This window comes from Crocuta crocuta, unplaced genomic scaffold (genome assembly GCF_008692635.1).
Source record: "Crocuta crocuta isolate KB4526 unplaced genomic scaffold, BGI_CrCroc_1.0 scaffold167, whole genome shotgun sequence".
In the NCBI taxonomy this organism is placed as follows: domain Eukaryota; kingdom Metazoa; phylum Chordata; class Mammalia; order Carnivora; family Hyaenidae; genus Crocuta; species Crocuta crocuta.
Window position 1 is genome coordinate 13,131,269 of NW_027532406.1, and position 19,844 is coordinate 13,151,112.

Consider the following 19,844-nt stretch of genomic DNA (forward strand, 5'->3'; position numbering starts at 1 on the left):
TAGATAGATAGATAGATAGATAGATAGATAGATAGATAGATAGATAGATAGATGAGATATAAAATTATAAACTGCAACCACAATAAACACATTGAGTAGTCTGGGTTTTTTTTTTTTTTTTCACTTAACATAGTATGAATAACTTTCCATCATAAGCACANGGGAGAGAGAGAGAATCTCAAGCAGGCTCTGCAATACCTGCACAGAATCTGATGCAGGGATCAATCTGTGAGATCATGACCTGAGCCAAAACCAAGAGTCAGATGCTTAATGGACTGAGCCACCCAGGTGCCCCGCTATATGAGTACTTTTAATAAAATGATAGAATTATATTATATAGAAGTACCACAAATTTTTAAAACTTCTTTCTAGTGATAGAGATTTAGGCATTTCACACTTTGGGTTTTATTTTTTTTCTACTATAAACAAATACATGCACCTATGGTTCTTTCTGCTCATTGTCTGATTTCCTCCTTAGGATAAACTCAAAGTACAATTGTTGGCTCAAAAGGTGAACACATTTTAAAATTTGATATATCTTGCCAGACCGCTCTCTGGAAACTTTACCAGTTTATACTCTTCCCATCAGTATATGAGAGTGTCAGTTCACCACACTCTGACAAGACAACGTGTTATCATTGTGATTTTTGAGAATCTGATAATTTTAGTTCAATTTACATTTCTTTGAGTACTAGTGTGAAAGTCTTCCTATAAATGTATTGGCTTTTTACATATCTTCTCTTCTCAAAATGCTTTGTTGGTTTTTCCATTAGCATGCTCACCTTTTTCTCATTGATTTATAAGAAATTACATAGAATATTAAGACTATTTTTACCTGTCATTTGTACTGTAAATTTTATTTTTAGAGTTTGTTTAGTTTTTATTATAAATTTTGATATGTTGTCAATATATTAGTGGCTCTGGTGTCTTAGAGTTTCAATTTATAATGGGCATTCCCATTATACAATAAACATTCCCAAGGTGGCGAATATAAAGCAGATTCTTCATCATTAAAAATGACTAATGTAAGCATATTTCTTCTATATTAGGTTTTAGTTTCATGGTAATGGGTTTAATGACTGATATTTAAAACGGTTGATTAAGATTTTTAAATTCACACACCAAAATAATATTATCCAAATTATAATGTTTTGGATTTTAGTCAATGAAATAAGATTTTTCTTCTTTTACATTAACTGATTCAGTAAACAATTATCAAACACTGGGTGAATGTATATAGTTCCTATACCAAGGAAAACAATAGAAAAAAATAATGTCGGTTACCTTGATCTCACAGAACTATGTAATTAGTTCCTAAGATGTGACTCTATATTTAGAAGGCATTTAATACTGATGAAATAAAAAGTTAAAAAGTAATGTTAAAGTATTCTCCCTTCCCTCTCTTCCTCTGCATCCAGTCTTACCACACACACCCCACCCCCCGCCAACACCTTTATCTTTTCTTCCTTTCTTTTTCTATCTTTGGTTCCTTGAGAGAAGTGTCCCTCAGGCTGAGCTGTAAGGGAATAATAGGTTTGGATTGGCAGAAAGGAGGATGGGGAGCATTTAAAGCAGTAGGAAGAGCTTACTGCAAGGCAGCAATAATTAGGAAACCTGCAATTATGAAAAGACCAATCAGAGAACTGGTCACAGAGGAACTGTGATTAATGCCAGTGGGCCAACTGATGAAAGGACTTGAGTGACAGATTCAAGAGTTTAGGTGCCATGTGATCTGTGATGGAAACCATCTTTCAATTATTCTCTGCCATTTATCAATTATTTTACTGGAGACAGATCCCTGAATTTCTCTTAAAAGATTTATATTTAGGGAGGGATGATTATTTTTCTGTGCTTTGAAGAAAAAGGACTAGAGTGAAGTTTGATAAATTGTATACCCAAGCGTCAACCATTTTCTTTAAATGATAGATTCTAAAGTCAGTCACACATGCCAGGTAGAGCAGATAGAGTTATTTTAACACAACAATTTCTGATTGATTTTCTTTAGCAACACCCAATGTGAGTAGGTCAAACTACAAATTGTGTTCTGTATGATTTTCCCTTCAGCTGTTTGCTAATAGGATCATCCAACAAGAAAAAAAAAAAGCCTTTTCAAGATTAAAAATATCATCTGGGTAAGTTTAGGTTATTTTGATAGGTACATCTCAAGGGTAAACTGAATAGGAAAAAAGATATCTTTATAGCTATGCTTCAGTTGCCTTTCTCCTTTTCAAAATATGATCAGACATGCAATGTTGTTTTTGTTGCTTTTTTTTCCCTTAAAAGGGTGAGTGTTTACATAAGTCTCATATTTTGTTTATTCAGGACACTGTAACTTTATAGTTTAAAAAAGAAAATAAAATTTATGTTCCTATCTGGTTCCCCCCTCCCCACACAAAGCTAACAGTTTTTAAAGTGCAGTGTCATTAACACCCATAATCTGTGTGGGTTTTGAAATAAGGAAGAAAAAAATGTTTTCTTTATTTTGTTTTGCTTTAGGAATGAGTGTTCTGAACATGAAATTATATACAATTGACATTCACTGATTTTAGAGAGGTCTGAATTTTCTACATTTGCTGACGTTAAGTGGTATTATTTTGGGTTATGAAAGGCTGCCAAAACATGACTCTAGGCAAGGTAACCACTTAGGTATATTTATCATTCTCTTTAAAGATCTTTCTAAGTATACCATATTTATAATACTCAGATTCTGCTACAGTACCACTTGTGCAAACAGGGCCTCCACCAGCAGCTGCACTGTCTGTACAATGCACAACCCCACTGACCACATAGACTATAGTGTGAATGGTGCCTCCTGGAATAGTGCAAAGGGGGTTTGTGTGAAGATGTCCGCATGAGAAAGCAAAATTCTGAAACATATTAAGTATGCTGGCTTAAACGGTAAAAAACAAAACTAGATCTATTACATTTTGTAAATTAGGGAAACTATCAAAGTAATTTTATGAGATTTTTATATTCAAACACAAATATGTACATGTGAAGGATATATATATATTATATATAAATATAAAACCTTTGAAAGTACAAATGATCCAAGATTTGATGTGTTGTCACTTTGGTAAAATTAAAATGAATAAATATTTTTAAAATGTACTCTGTATACATAATTCATGATATCAATTTTATTTTCTTAGGAAAAATTTGGGATGCTATAGCACAACACCAGATTTTTACTCTATAAATGACTTTTCAACTAAACCTAGTTTATACTTAAAGTGTGGCGGCAACACACTTGCAAAGTATTTAATTCTATGGGTTGAGAGTTCACCTATTTTTTCTATTCAGTCTTTTAGTTTGTAAACACTCAGATGATCTCTGTCAATATATTAGTGTGGAAACATGTTTATATATGCCTGCACTTAACTTACAAAATGCACCTCAATACTTCTTGGGAATGTACTCGGTGGCTCTACTTCTTTATAGCATTTGGCGCTGTCAGTGTTCCAGCTGGCCATTCTAGTAGGTGTGTAGTGGTATCCTATCGTTTTAATTTGCATTTCCCTGATGAAATATGATGTGGAACATCTTTTCATACGCTCATTTGCCATCTGTATTATCCTTCTTGGTGTGGTGTCTGTTAAGGTCTTCGGACTATTTTATAATCAGATTGCTTTCTTGTTGTTGACTTCTAAGTGTTCTTGGTATATTCTGGATCAAATGTATCTTTTGCAAATATTTACTCCCAGTCTGTGGATTATCTTTACATTCTCATGATACTGACTTTCCCAGAGCAGAAATTTTTTATTTTAATGAAGTCCAGCTAATCAACTATTTCTTTCCTGAATTGTGCCTTGATGCTGTATCTTAAAGTCATTGCCATACTCAAGATCATCTAGGTTTTTCCCTGCCATCTTCTAGGAGTTTTATAGTTTTGATTTTTTACATTTAGATCTCTAAACTTTTTCAAGAGAATTTTTTATGTGGTATAAGTTATGTGTCTAGATTCGTTTTTTGTTCCAGCACCATTTGTTTAAAAAGATACTTTGTTCCATTGCATTGCTTTTCTCCTTTGTCAAAGAGATCTATTGAGTACATTTATAAGGGTCTCTTTCTGGGTTCTCAATTCTGTGCTATTAATCTATTTGTCCATTACTTACCAATACCACACTGTCTTGATTACTTTAGCTTTATTATAAGTCTTGGAGTCACATAGTGTCAGTTCAACTTTGTTCTTCTTCAACATTGTATTGGCTATTCTGAGCCTTTTGCCTCTCCATATAAACTTTAAAATGAGTTGTTTGATATTCATAAAATAACTTTTTGAGACTTTGATTGTGATTGCATTTAATCTATGCATATCAAATTGGGAAGGGATGACATCATAACAGTAATGAGTCTGCCTCTCCATGAACATAGACTATCTCTTTCCATTTATATAGTTCTTTATTTCATTTATCAAAGTTTTGAAGTTCTCCTCATATAGACCTTGTACTTTTTTTTCTAAATTTATACCTAAGTATTTTATTTGGGGGCCTAATGTAAATGGGTAAAGTGGCCAAAGGAACTACTGAAGATAGGACTTTAGTAATGTGGTGGTGAGGTGTGAGGATAGAGAACAAGTTCTATAGTTCTATGATTACATCTCAGTCCTCTAGGAAGCCTTTGCCTCTGGACTGTCAACTTCACAAGAGTTCCTCCTTTTTCTCCCTCTTTAGATGGGACAGGTTGGCTAGAGTGGGATGAAGTTGGGTGTTTCCATTGGCCCAGGTTGGTCAGACTGATAATACCTCAGCAGGTTAGGCCCTGGCTAACCCTATTTCCCCCAAGTACAGGTCTTGTTAAGAATAACTAAGTGGTCTAGTATACTTAAAAATGGTTCTTTCTCCTCTCCCCCTGACAGAAGCACAATGGGAGAGATTAATATTTACTATGGACTTCTGATCAGGCTCTGGGAGGTAAATCTCACAATACAGTGGGGCTCCTCGGCCGGGTCCATTTGGAGTTTTTAACTCTCAGAGTTATTGGCACTGAGCCTCCACTGAATTATTCATCAATTATAGTTCAGGTTTCCCCACCTTGTCACTGGTTCCCATGGCAGTTTCCACTCATAAGTCTGTTACAATAAGCCACAATGGCCTAGATTTGCCTGTCTCTCTAATTTTGGGGGAAACCATTTGCTCTGTGTCCTTCCATCTCATATGGATCCAAGAAGAGTTGCTGATTTTCAGTCTGCTCAGCTTTTCACTTGCCATTAAGGTAGAGTGGAGAATTCAAACTCCTTACGTGCAGGTCTGGACACCAGTACTCCCACATAAGGTTTTTAGAAATTCTGCTATGGAATGTTTACATGTGGACTTTTGTATTTGGAGTTCATAGTGAATCAAATATAAAGTGGTTTAAAGTTTGTTATTTCTAGAAAACTAACTCTTTGAATGTTGTATCTACCTCCTCATTCTGGAATTGACTTGTTATCTCAATGTCACCTTTTTCACTCTATCAATATTCTCCTATACCTTTACTGTGTTGATCATGCTTTTGCATACCCATGCTCCATCTTAGATATTTTATTTTGACTTATCTTCCAATTTACCAATTTTCTCTTCAGGCATGACTAACCTGTTATTAAACACATCTATTTAGTTATTAATTTCAATTATTCTATTTTCTAATTCCAGAATATCCATTTAGTATTCTTAATAGTTTCTAATATTCTGCTAAAATTCACTATCTTATATTTTATTTTCCAGAATATTTATTTCTTAAGCATAATTATCTTACAGTATATGGCTAATAACTCCATCATCTGGAACACTTATGGGTCTGTTCCTATTTCTGTGTGCTTCATAATTTTACTGAGTGATAAAGGCTGGTTACAAAAACACTGTTGGTATAATCTGAAGTATAGCATGGGTTTATTTTACTTTAGAGAGAAGGTTAACAGCACTATACATGGATAATCTTAAATCTACAAAAAACTGAGATAATTTGAAGCAGAGGTTCAGTTTGAGTGAAGGCTGATTTTTTAAAGTATGGTCCTTTGGAGTCCCAACATGCAACTTGTGGGATTAACTATAATTCCCTTCTCTTCCAGTTTTTGTTCTTCTAGCACCATGTGTCTACCAAACCATTTCAAAATGCCAGGCTCACTTCTTCAGCCCCATTTTTTTGAGCTTTGCTAGCCCCAATACTTTCAAAAACTTAAGTCTTTAAAAAAAAAATTGTCCAAGGGCGCCTGGGTGGCTCAGTCGGTTAAGCGACCGACTTCGACTCAGGTCATGATCTCACGGCTCGGTTCATGGGTTTGAGCCCCGCGTTGGGCTCTGTGCTGACAGCTAATTCAGAGCCGGGAGCCTGTTTCAGATTCTGTGTCTCCCTCTCTCTCTGACCCTCCCCTCCTCACGCTGTCTTTCTCTCTCTCTCTCTCTCTCTCAGAAATAAATAAAATATTAAAAAAAATTTAAAAACTTGTCCAGCTTTTCTAGTTGCTCTCAGTGGAAGTATTAGGCCAAATTATAATTTGTCATTATGGGATATGTCTACTGTTATAGGAAATAGATCTCTTAATAGATGAGACTCATTTTCAAGTTCAGGGTGAAGCAGAAATCTAACTTTTTAAATGAAACACATAACCAATTATCCTGACTGGTTTTAAATGTCACCTTTCTAACTACCTATATATGTTATATACTAGAAACACACATATGCATAATTTCATATGAAATTCATTATAAATTTCATATTGAAAGAAAAATAAGCTATCATATATGAAGTATATAATCAACTGAATACTGATGATGATGATGATGATGATGATGAAGGAGAAGGAGGAGGATGGGGAGGAGAAGGAAAAAAAGAGAAAGAGGAGGAGATGGAGGGAGAAGAGGAAAAAGCATTGCTATATCATATACTAAAACAGTCTGTTAAGCTATGGTAGTTAAAATAATATGGTATTCAGACAGAACAGGTATGCAAACAGAACAATGAGATCACTAGTCAAAGATGAGACAACTTGAGGATCAATAAGAATAGTATTTAAAATGGATAAAAATGCAAAAAAAAATGTGTGCTATTAAGTCAAAGTCAATATTAATTTCCTATTCTTGCCATAGCAAATTATCACAAACTTAGTGTCTTAATACAACACAGATTTATTGATTTTACAGTTATGGATATGAAAAGTTCACAGTTTAACATATTGTCAGCACTGAATTCATTCTAGAGGCTCTAGAGGAGAATCTGTTTCTTTGCCTTATCCATCCCTTAAATGCCTCATTTCCTTGGCTCCTGGTCTCTTCTTCCATTTTTAAGGCCAGCAGTAGCACCTTTAAATTTCTCTCCTTTGTCTCTGACCCTTTCTCGCTTTCTCTCTTAAATGAAAGTTTATGATTACATTGAGCCCACTTAGATAATCCAGGATAATCTCCCCTTCTCAATTCCTTTAATTTAGTCAATCTGCAATGCCCCTTTTGCCATGTAAGGTTATATATTCAGAGGTCTCAGGAATTAGTGTGCAACAATCTTGAGGTAGTGGGGGCATCAGTCAGTCTACCACAGGTACTTTTGGAGGATACTAAAAATCCAATTTATTATTCTGAAAACTATTAAAGAAAGGAGAAGAATCTAGCACTTATCCTGTCTTTTCTATATGAACTGTATCTCAGTATAATCAAATAATAATTGAAGAGTAGAAGTTTTTTTTTCATAGATATATCTAGCTCATAAATGAAAAAAGAATGATGACAAATAATATCATAATTTTTTAAAGCCCTTAATGAAATAATAGATCTAGGTAATGATGGCCAGTGGTTGCTAACATCACAAAAAAGAGAGAAAATCAGACATTATTTGCCTACTAATATAATTATATAAAACCACCTATAAATTCTTCTTGCTAAGCATTTGAACTGAAATCTAGCCAGTCTTCTGACATTTAACTACGCATTAACTAGAAACATGGAAGTTAGAGAAATATTAAGAATACCACAGGAATGCAATTGGGAAAGCAGCTGTGGAAAATTCTATAGGATAGATGCAGATACTTCAACAAACAAATTACAAGGACATAAAAAATTCAAATAGTGAGCCTATAAATTTAAAATGACTTAAGAATCTGATTGCAATGTAGGTATTTTATTTGGATGCTATTCAAACAAACATACAAATGAACAGATACATAAATAAAACACAAATACATACCAGTTATAAGGTAATCAGGGGCTTTTGACATTGGCTGCACAATTGATGATATTGAAGAGTTACTTTAAATTCATTATATTTTAGAGTCACATATTAAAATATTTAACCATTATGGTCATAAGCTCATATATGAGTGTTACTATTCAATTCCTTCTATTTTGATTGACATGCTCCACAACAACAAAAAAAATTTTTAATATTTATTTATTTTTAAAGGAGAGAGAGACAGAGTATGAGCGGGGAAGGGGCAGAGAGAGAGAGAGAGGGAGACATAGAATCTGAAGCAGGCTCCAGGCTCTGAGCTGCCAGCACAAAGCCTGATGCAGGGCTCAAACTCACAATCTGTGAGATCATGACCTGAGCTGAAGATGGACACTTAACCAACTGAGCCACCCAGGTGTCCCACACAACAACAAAAAAAATTTAAAGAATTACTTGGTAAAGAGCCACCATGATCACAGCACTCTGACTGTGATTACATTAAGTTTATAGGTTAATTTGGAATGAATGATATCTTCATAAAACTCAGTCTCCTCAACTGGGAACATGTTTTATTTTCCATTTACTCAGAATGAAAAAAAAAAAACCTATCTTTACTAAAACTACTATTTTCTGTATTATTCTTGAAAGTTTTAGGTTGGTTCATTTCTAAAGATGTTATGGTTTTCATTTTTATCAATGTGATCCTTTTCTATTGGGCTATTACTAATATAATAAAATATTTTCTTAATGATGGTTCTATATCATACCATCTGCAAACAATGAAAGCTTTGTGTCTTGTTGTCAAGACTTTTCTTTTTCTTCTATTTCTGACTTCTTTTTGTTTTATTACATTGGCTAGGAACTAAAAAGCAATGTTGGCAATAATAACCAGCCTTGTCTTGTTCCTGATGGGTATTTTAACGTTTTCATTAAGATATTTATAGATAGAGAGTTTCTTGTGTTGGTATATTCTGAGTTAAGAGTGTAATTCTATATTAGTGAGTAATTGAAGTCTTCACTCTAACATGAAAAATGGATGTCTAATTTTATCAAATATTTTACCGTATCTATTGAGATGATCACTTTAGTTTTTCTTCCCCTAATTTGATAATGTACAGAATTACATTAGTAGATTATCTCAGTGTTAAATAATCCTTCAATATGTGGAATAAATCCACCATTGCTAATATCTGGTAGTGTTATTTGTGTGCAATTATTAAATGTTTCTTGTGGTTCTCAGGTAATAAAAGCAAAGAACCTAGCAGTTTCTAGATTTCCTTCTGGGTGGGGCCTTAGGCCAAGGGAGGATATATATCATATCCCCTAAGGAGAGTCTGAAACCCTTACAATTCTTATGTCAGAGGATTTGTGAGCTAATTGCATTGCCAGAACAAGACTTGGAGAGCTGGCTTGAGTGGCTAAAAGGGAGTCCTCATCTCTTTAAATAAAATGAGTGAAACTCATGCACTTCATCCTCCCAGGTAGTTAAAGTGACAGGCATTTGTTGCCTCCATTCTGTTGTTATCCTAGTTCATTCTTGTTGCTTACCGCCTTTTCAACGTAGATGATTGGTGAACCATTGAATGAACTACAAAACATGTCACTTATAGAACTCCATCTATTAGAACTACTTCTAAATTATGCCATATCGCAGGTTGAGAATAATAATTCACTAAAAATGTGCCTCCATGATCTAAGCATAATGAGAAATTTTTTGAAAAAGGTGAGTAGAGATAGCCAGAAATAATTGCTAAATTCAAAATCCAAAACCCAATTCCTTTAAACTAAAACCAAAGAAAAGTATGAGTATGGGCTATTTATGTTCTATTAATAAGTAAAATTAATATTTAGCAATTATTTGTAGAGGGGATTTATATGTTTTGTTATAATCACCTATCCACAATTAAGAGTGAAACTAAATTTTGTCAGTGTTCTTTAATTTGAACACTAGCCTGAAAGTTAAACTTGGAACATTTATGTCGTTGTTGTGTGGACCTTCTTTGGTCTCAGAGCACTGAGGTCAGCATGAATAATCACATTAGCAGGGCAGGCCTCTGCCTCCTCTATGAAAGGTTGTTAATTAAAAAACAGATTTTAGCACCAAGGGTTATCAGACACTTCTACAATGCCATTAAATATTGTAGTATAATACCTGCTTTGGTTAATCCTTTAAAATTCCATGAGTGGCCTAATTCTTGAAGACCCAAAATCCTTTCATTAAAGATTTTTTTTATACCTGTGGTCTGGTATTGTATTTTTGGAGAAAATACAAATGGCAAAGGAAAATAAAGGTGCCAATCCCAATCTACTTTCTCCATTTTATCTTTCCATAAGCATAAATGTCAACTAAATATACCCTTACAACAAAGAAGAAAGGCACAATTGTGCAACTAACAAAGGGGGTTCAACTCTCAGTTTGTTCAAGTTCTTTGTGAAACTTTTTCTTGATGATTCTAAATATCTGCTTATGCTACTGGCAAAACCATTATCATTTTCCCAAAGTTTTGCTGAATAGATGATATAGGGTTGTATTCTAAACTGATCATTATTACAACTGTTGCACTATGGGATGTAATTCTCCCATGGAAATGTTTTCAGTGAAACTTTTTCAAGTGACACCTAATTTAAGCTAGTATGAGGAGACCACAAAGAAGAAAATTTAGAGAAGTCACAACCAGAAAGGGCTCCTTGTTTTCTTTGTTTTAAGTTAATTGCTTAAAAGGCCAACATTAGAACAAGTACCCAAATGGAGGATGCATAACAGTGACTAAGGTGTTTAGGAGGTAGGCCCTTTATTAAATCCAGTATAATAACACCCTGGCAGATACAACAGTTGGCACATTCCACCAGGTGCTTAGTATCAAGAAATTAAAAAAAAAAACCATAAATATCCCTTATTCACTGTTTATTTGATCTAAATTTTTTCAATGTTTGTTATTTTTTGAGAGAGAGAGGGAAACAGAGTGTGAGTGGGGGAGGGGCAGAGAGAGACGGAATTCAAAGCAGGCTCCAGGATCCAAGTTGTCAGCACAGAGCCCAACACGGGGGCTTGAACCCACGGACCATGAGATCATGATCTGAGCCGAAGTCCAATGTCCAACTTACTGAGCCACCCAGGCGCCCCTATTTACTGTTTATTTGTGACCATGGTCACTCCTATGTCTGATACGCCTAGGCAACATAGCCTCCTCAAGTAGTAGAGAACTTAAGGAGCACTTTTTATGGCATCCTTAGCCTCCTTAAGATGTTTTCTTACCTCAAATTAATTTGTACCAATTATGAATTGTAATTATATGTAAAGCTGTTCCAAAGTATCTTCAGTTAGAACATTTATTGTAGAAATGCTAGTGTATTCAATGTCACTAAGTCACTTATGTGGTATTAATTGAGGTGCCACTATGGTGCATTATACACTATGCTTTGGTAGAAAGACAGCATCTCATCTTTGCCTTCAGGAAAATTACATTTGAATTATGCTGACTATATCAACCCACAAAAAATAATTAGAAAACCATATACCTCAGTGCCTATTTATGTGCTTATTGGTGGAGTAAGAGTAGCCAATATTCAGCAGAAAGAAATCCACTAGAATAAAATAATAGAACGTTATTAAAGAGTTTGTCTAAACCCTTCCTTTGAGGTGTGATGCAATTAAGGAAGGTTTGCTTCATTGAGGAAGTGGGATTTGAATTAGACCTTAAAATGATTGGATTGAAAAAAAAAAGTGAAATTAGAAGAGATTTAACTGAACTAATTTATCTCACTTTTCCCAATTTTCTTTGTATGAAGACATACATAACCCATTCAGTTTTTCTTTGTCAAATAATCCATAAATACATAAAGTATATGTGATTAACAATGCTTTTAATGGCAAAAGACAGCTTATTTTCTTAATCCAAAGCTCACTTTACATAATCATTCTTTTTGCAAACTACTAGTTGGTTATATTAGCACTCAAGTAATTGACAAGAAGTTGCTTTAAGCAGTTAAAGATCCAGATGCCGATCAGCATGCATTAAGTGATTCAGCTTAATTGGTTCCATCTAGATAAATTACTTACCTCAGTTCCTATCACGATTTCTTCCCTTGTAGAGTAGAATAGAAACTCATATAGCTTGTAGTGTTGAAATAAGCTGAAATATAAAATAAATGTGCAACTCTGATACATTTATTTTAGGAAAGAAAGCAAACATGTATGAGTATTTATGAAAGGGAAGTTGTTCATATTGAGTAAGACATTAAACACTAATATGGACTGATCTACCTGTTTTATTCCAAATGAATTGTCCAGAAGTGGTAAGAAACTAAAGATTTACTTTTTTGAGATGCTGACAATATAACACAGTACCTAATATAAGACCAATCAATTAATCTGTGATGAATGGACAGGTTTGGGATCAGGGAGCAATTAGATTGCATCTCGACTTGGCTGGCAATAAAATAATGTACTGTCCCTAAATAACACCAAACTTCACATTATTTTTCACATTTTGCTTTAAACTGAAGTCCATTTCCTCTGGAATGAAAGAACTGAATTCTCTAATCTACATCTGTATCATTTACTTCTCACATTCTCAAACTGATTCAAGATTAAATTAATATCTGATAACACCTGAAAATGATGCAGCATGTACTGAAATCCATTTAGAAGCTGTCTGATCTTCCTGTAGAATATTTGTTCACACATCAAAGAGAGGAATTAATTTAAGAAAGGTAATTTCTTCAGTTCTTACCCTAAAGAGCAGGGGTCAGTGTATAAAAACCATGAAGAGGGAAAGGATACGAGTTTCTTAAAACAGGTATTTCAAGTAAGTTTAAAGATCTCAGCAATGCATTATTGAGAGTTAAAAATTTACTGAAGGTCTGATTTCTAATATCCTGTTTGTGATAATATTTGAATTTTTCTAATTCTTTTCCTGCTGGTTGGGAAAATTAATAGACTCATAATACAGCAAAATGCCCAAGAACAAAAAAATTGTCTTAGTGGTTTCTCTTTCACTCTGGTGCCTTTTGCTATTTAAGAAAATTGATTTTAATATAACTTAGAAATTAACATTTGCAAAATGTAGCTACAGAGCATGTATAATAATGGCTTCTCCTGAATGCTGTAATGGATCAAAGTTTCAATTCATTTGAAATCAATGAAGAAATCCTCAGGCAGCTGGGTCTCTCTGAGTTATATCAGCAGTTGATTTCACTACTAACACAATCCATTAAAAAGTGATGGGTATGCAGACTCAGTCATGGTGTTTTCTTTTTCTTTTTTTTTTTTCTTGAGGAGGGGCGGGGGGACGTCGTACATTCAAATTATTCAACACTCAGAAAACTAACTTAGCTTTTGACATTACTTTGATTTGTTGGCTAGAAAATACATCAAGATTAGTGAAGTTTGATGATTCAATGAAGCAAAATAAATTCAAATTCTCCTTCCCTTACATTGCTTACCTAGTCAAAGCTTTAAGGTTAAAAATATTACACTGGCAATAACTGATTTTGAGTAGAAAAATTAAAGACTATAGTGTATTTGGAAATAACTTGGCTTCCTCTCTGTGAACTTGTGTAAAATTTTCCTTCCATCTTCTGTTACACAAAGAAGTTAATTCATAAATCTTCCTTTCTGCAATTTTATAATCTTTCAGCTTTACTCTCCTCATTGCATATAGGAATTAGATTGTCTCATGCCAAAGGGGATTTCATTTCTTGCAATAAAAATAAAATGCATGACTCCAATGCAGTGGTCAAAGGAGCAAGTCGGGGCAAGACTTGGATCAGGGTAAAATAGATGAGAGGAGGGAGGTAGCTACCGAGGCACTTTGCAGGGGCAGCTCAAGTTGCCCCCATTGCTTTGCTCTGGTCCCCATCTTGGTTGGGGTCCTCTAACCTTACCAAGTAACTTCCTCTCAGAGCAAGGGGACACCTCTGTTACGGGAATACATTTCCTCCCTCTTCCTTTAGAAAGAAGACTTGTAGCTAACTCAAGACCCTACACTATTTTGTCAAATATCTTGTCTTAGTTCTAAATCAAAGGGAGAATACTAGAAATAAAATGGGTCAGGACATCTGGGCTTCCTGCCAGGAAGTATACCCTGTTGTGCACAGAAGGGCAGTGTTGATTTTCTTATATTGAGTAAATGCCTATGCAAATTACCTTCACCTGATTCCCAAGAAATAGGTAGAAAACACAATGACAGAAGTGTAGTGGGACCAGATATATCTAAGTGATGTCTTATATTAAAAAGCTGCAGTAGCATTTATATTTATATCTGTATATATTATATAAATGTACAAGTATATATATTGCATGAGTACATTTTGTCAGTATTTCCTGTTACGTGAGTAATGTAACATACTAATTCTGGTATTCATTTTTTTTAAATCATAGACACATGATGGAATGTACAATTTAGATTCTATTAACAGTATCAAATAAAATTTCAATTTTATTGCCAGTTAAGTTTCATGTGCTATAGGTCATGTTCTAAAATCTACTCTCCCTAAATTGATGAGGACTTTCACTGGTTGAGTAAATTTAATATCAGATTAAATTGAAACATCCTTATACTTTCAATAATTGAATTAGCTTCATATTTATAAAACTTCTTTGTAGTTACTAAAATGAAAAATACTATATGATTTAATTACCATTAAATTTATATTTGTGGAACTATGAGGCATTCTAAATAGGTACTGTAGAAAAGCACATTTCTTCTTATACAACTTCAGTACCAATTCTAGATATCCTACTAACTGATATTTTATTTTCCGTAAAAGTTGCATTTAAAATGTGTAAGTTCCTTGGGCAGAAGACATGAACAAACACTTTTCCAAAGACACCCAGATGGCTAATAGATACATGAAAAGACGCTCAACATCACTCATTATCAGAGAAATACAAATCAAAACCATGATGAGATACCACCTCATACCTGTCAGAATGGCTAAAAGTAACAACACAAGGAACAACAGATGTTGGTGAGGATGCAGAGAAAGGGGAACCCTCTTGCACTGTTGGTGGAAATGCAAACTGGTAGAGCCACTCGGGGGAACAGTATGGAGGTTCCTCAAAAGAACTTTATTTTAAGAAATAAAATTTGAAGGGGTACACGTACCCCAGTGTTTATAGCAGCTTTATCAACAAGAGCCAAACTTTCAAGAGAGACCAAATATCCATCGACTGATAAATAGATAAAGAAGATGTGGTATACATACATGTATGTATAGATACATACATACATACACACCTATGATGCAATATTACTCAGCCATCAAAAAAAGTGGAATCTTGCCATTTGCAGTGACATGGATGGACCAAAGTGTATTATGCTAAGTAAAATAAGCCAGTCAGAAAAAGACAAATACCATACAATTTCACTCATATGTGGAATTTAAGAAACAAAACAGATAAACATATGGGTAGGGGGGAAAAAAGAGAAGAGAGGAAAACAAACCATAAGAGACTCTTAAACACAGAGAACAAACTGAGGGTTGGATGGAGGGAAGTGGGTGGAAGATGAGCTAAACGGGTGATGGGCATTAATGAGAGCACTTGTTGGGAAGAGCACTGGGTGTTACATGTAAGTAATGAATCACTGGATTCTACTCCTCTAACCAATGTTACACTAAAATTTGAATAAAAAATTTAAAAATGTATAATTTCTTTTAAATCACAATATGAAGATTTAATAGTATCAAAAATAGTTCTGATTTAGGGGCGCCTGGGTGGCTTAGTCGGTTAAGCGTCCGACTTTCGCTTAGGTCATGATCTCACGGTTCGTGGGTTCGAACCCGCGTCGGGCTCTGTGCTGACTGCCAGCTCAGAGCCTGGAGCCTGTTTCAGTCTGTGACTCCCTCTCTCTCTGACCCTCCCCTGCTCACGCTCTCTCTCTCTCTAGAAATAAATAAAAAAAAAACCTTAAAAAAAATTAAAAAAAAAAAGTTCTGATTTACTTCACGTGACCAATCTCTCAAACATTATTTTGTTGTTTTTAGAAATGAGAATAGAAATTTTTGGTAAGTAAAGTTACTCTGTATTTAATGGTGACTAACACTGACATCCTTTCCTAACTTAATTTTCTGAAATGAAATATCAAGTAACACACTGATGAGCATCCTTCCAGTTAGATGAGATGAAAGAGAAAAGAGGTGCGATCTTGTACCATTTGGAAGATGTCATTAGGGCACATGCATGGGTTTTGCTGCTATGGTTAACTATCAGCCCTGGTGCCCATCATAAAATCCTGGGCTTAGAGCTCAGATGTAAAAATGTGTTCTACAAAGAGAAACCTGACAGTTTCAAATAGATAAGAAGAGAAAAAAGGTTGCTATACATATGTGCAGGAAATTCCCCTCACCCAGAGATTCCCAAACACTGATGGACAAAAAGACCTTGGGGAGCAAGGTTGTCCAGTTCCTTCTTGCCTCCCACACAGGGACCTTACTTTACTCTAATTGATATGAAAAGTACTGCAGATCTCAGGGAGAGACACACATTAGGAGGTATGTATTTTACATTAAGAAATCAAATTATATCAAATGCTATTATATAAAAACATATAATATCATATTCTATTATTAATTCATGCCAGAAACCAGCATATAAACCTTATCATATTAAACACATTAATATTTAAAAAGCTTCTAGACTACAGCCAGGACCTTGCCAAGCACATCATGAGCATGTCTAGGACATCATGCAGCACCCTTTATTTTGAATTTTAAATTGGAAAACACTGCAGTGTATAGTATTGAAGGAAAAAAAGATATTCTGCAGAAGCTTTTAGTTAGGCAAAAGACAGGTTTTTTTTTTTTTTACCAACTCTTGTTTAAATATTTGCAAACTCTCAAAATGTCCCTGGGGAGAGATGCATGACTCTAATGCAGACCTTGTGACAGATTATGTAAAAAGGCCGATTTCTTAGTTCACCAATGAAGAATCACTATAATAAAAATATTTCCACTCCATTCACCATCATTTTCTAAGCACAGAGAAAAACTTAATGAGTTTAATTGGTTAATACTACAAAGTATTTCAGGGCACATAATAAATTTGAGGAAGCATGTATATATGTCTCTTTAGTTTCTAATACAAAGAATTTCAAGTAAATGTTTAAGTGGAAATGAATGCTGCTCTAAAATGTAAAATTTTGATGTCAAGGCCAACTACCTAAAATATAAAGTCCATTGTAATCAAGTCTGATTAATCTGAAAGGATCATTTTATTAATAAAATGATATTATTAGGGATTAAGAGAAAAAATAAATTTTTGTATAATTTATTATAATTTTACATGAAGTTATACTTATCAAACACAAACCTTTTTTTTTTTTAAGAATGCAAGGTTAGCCAAAAATTTAATGTCCTGAATTTCATTTATTGAATTAAAGATTTTAATATTATCTCATTGTTGGCTGGGTTTATTACAGCATATATTCTGTGAATGTCTAAAAATTGAATTAGTTTCTATTTAATAGACATTTTATAAAATATAATGAAATGAAAAATAAGTGCTACTGAAAAAGAATCCATACCTGATTTTTAAGTAATCGATGATAGCATTGGCTTGTTTTATATTAAAGATACTCAATTCTTCATTTTTCTGTGAATGGGATGGTCCTATTTCAGCCATAACTTCTCCAAGCCATTTTATGCTGTCTTCTAAGGACATATGCAGTGCTGAAATAAAACCCAGAGAAGTCTTAAGCATTATCTTGATAGATGTTTTGGGAACAAAATAGTTCAAGATGTCCTTAATGTCCAAATATTTACTTTTTCAATATTTATAAGGACAATGCTAATAGCAATGTTGTTTTTAATGATAAGTTAATAATTACATTTTTGTAGAAGAATAGCAGCTGACACATCCAACAATAATAAATTACTGTCACGCTACACAACTGTCTGAAGATTTTGTTTCCATTTAGAATGCAAAAATGATTTAAAATATACCTAAAGATTACTTTAAAATGGAAAATATACTTTTTAGATGATCTTAAAATAAAAGCATATATGGAAATGACACAATGGTTGTTTGAATTAGCTGCTAAGGAAGACCTACATGGTAGATTCAGTTACTGTAGACAGGAGAGCTGAACTCAGGGCTGAAAATGTAAATTAACAGAGTCAACCAACACTTGGCTTTGGCTGATTGTTACCATGTGGGAATTTGGGACTGAAGATTTTCAATAGATGCCAGAAATATGTATTTTTATGTAAAACATCCAGATATTTTTTTTCTTTTCCAAGATACAGACTTATAACTTATGTAAGCTGTTTCTCAAATGTATGCCTGGTGGTGGTGGTGAGAGCCAGATGACAGCACAGAGCGATGCTGACACCACTTTGCCACCATTACCAAAAGTAAACAAGTCAATGATGTGGTCTCTTCTCCTACAACTAAAAACAAACAAAAAAGCAAAAGTATCTTCTATGACATGTGTCAAGTTGAAAAAGAAGTAGATAAATGTCAAAAGCCTTAGACTCAACATTTATAGTGTCTATAATACAAATATGAACTTCCGTCTTCTTTTCCTGTTTAATTATGCTCATTTTTACTTGTGGCAAGCAAAATAGTATTCCATCACACACACACACACACACACACACACACACACACACACACACTGACAAGTGATGAGTGTATGGACATAAGACAGAAGAGCCTGGAGGTGGAGAGTTGAAAATCTCTGGCAAAGACAAGGTTGGAGCAACTGCTTGGGTTGGGGGAAATGTCAGCTGGGAGCCTGGATGAAGGTTCTGGGGAATAGTGTGCTGCTCAATGTGAGCCCCACCCTCCCACTCCCAACCTCTATCTCTCTTAGGAAACCATCAGTAAACATTCTACTTCTTGCTAATGGAGTACATTTTTCAGGGAGGTCTAAGCAGGTAATGCAGAGGATTTATGAGAACATAAGCTGATTGCTGGACCCAGCCATTTCTGGTTACACAGCTACTCTTTCCCTCTGGGATATAAGTGTTATGCCCTCAAATTACTGATCAAATAACAATAACATAATTAAAAATCTTAGGAAGACATGTCAAACACTAACTTGCAATTTATTTAGTCTAGATTCTTTTCTACCTGTGGGAATTAGAATGAAGCAAAAAACAGCATAACAATTAAAATCTCGTTTGGTGAATGGCAATTGGTCCATTTCTCATAGCCTCCCTCCAGATTGTCTTTTATATATGTCATACACACAGGTTATTGCTGGATAACTGGGGTTTCCATATCATTCTAAGGGAAGCTCAGTTATTATTGTGCATTTCTTTTCCTATGAAAAATTTGTAACTGTTTTAGGATAACTTAAAAAATGAAAAAATCTGTTGGATAAAAGCAATTAAAAAATCAATGGATTAAAAATCTGAATCATTTTATTACTAAAATGGTATTAAGTAGAGATGTGGGAGAAAAAAGAAATTCTTAGATAATTGATTACAATTCTAGATGTAATTACATTTATCAAGCACAAAAATACATTTATATGAATATTTTCTTATATTGAAATATAATTGACACTTTAAAACTGTTTTTCTATGTCTAATGTCTTTCTATAGATAATGGCTTTAAAAATTAGGAAAGTTATCACTTCACTTATCTAACGGAAATATTTGCTCATTTAGAAATCACATTCAGTGATGTGATTAACATATGAAAGATTAAACCATTTAAATAGTAAGGGCTATTAGAAATAAAATTTATCTTTGAAAAT

The 19,844-nt window shown here is 34.0% G+C and overlaps 1 protein-coding gene across 2 annotated transcripts in view; it reads right to left on the reverse strand.

Annotated features, from left to right (window-relative positions):
- Positions 1-19,844, reverse strand: part of CABCOCO1 (ciliary associated calcium binding coiled-coil 1) — a 115,178-nt gene that overhangs the window by 67,555 nt on the left and 27,779 nt on the right. For both annotated transcript variants that reach the window (XM_077778577.1, XM_077778576.1), the window contains 2 exons: positions 17,664-17,808; positions 12,197-12,269 (listed from right to left, as the gene is read on the reverse strand). In XM_077778577.1, coding sequence (XP_077634703.1) covers positions 12,197-12,269; positions 17,664-17,808 — 218 coding nt within the window. The remainder of the gene's footprint in view (positions 1-12,196; positions 12,270-17,663; positions 17,809-19,844) is intronic.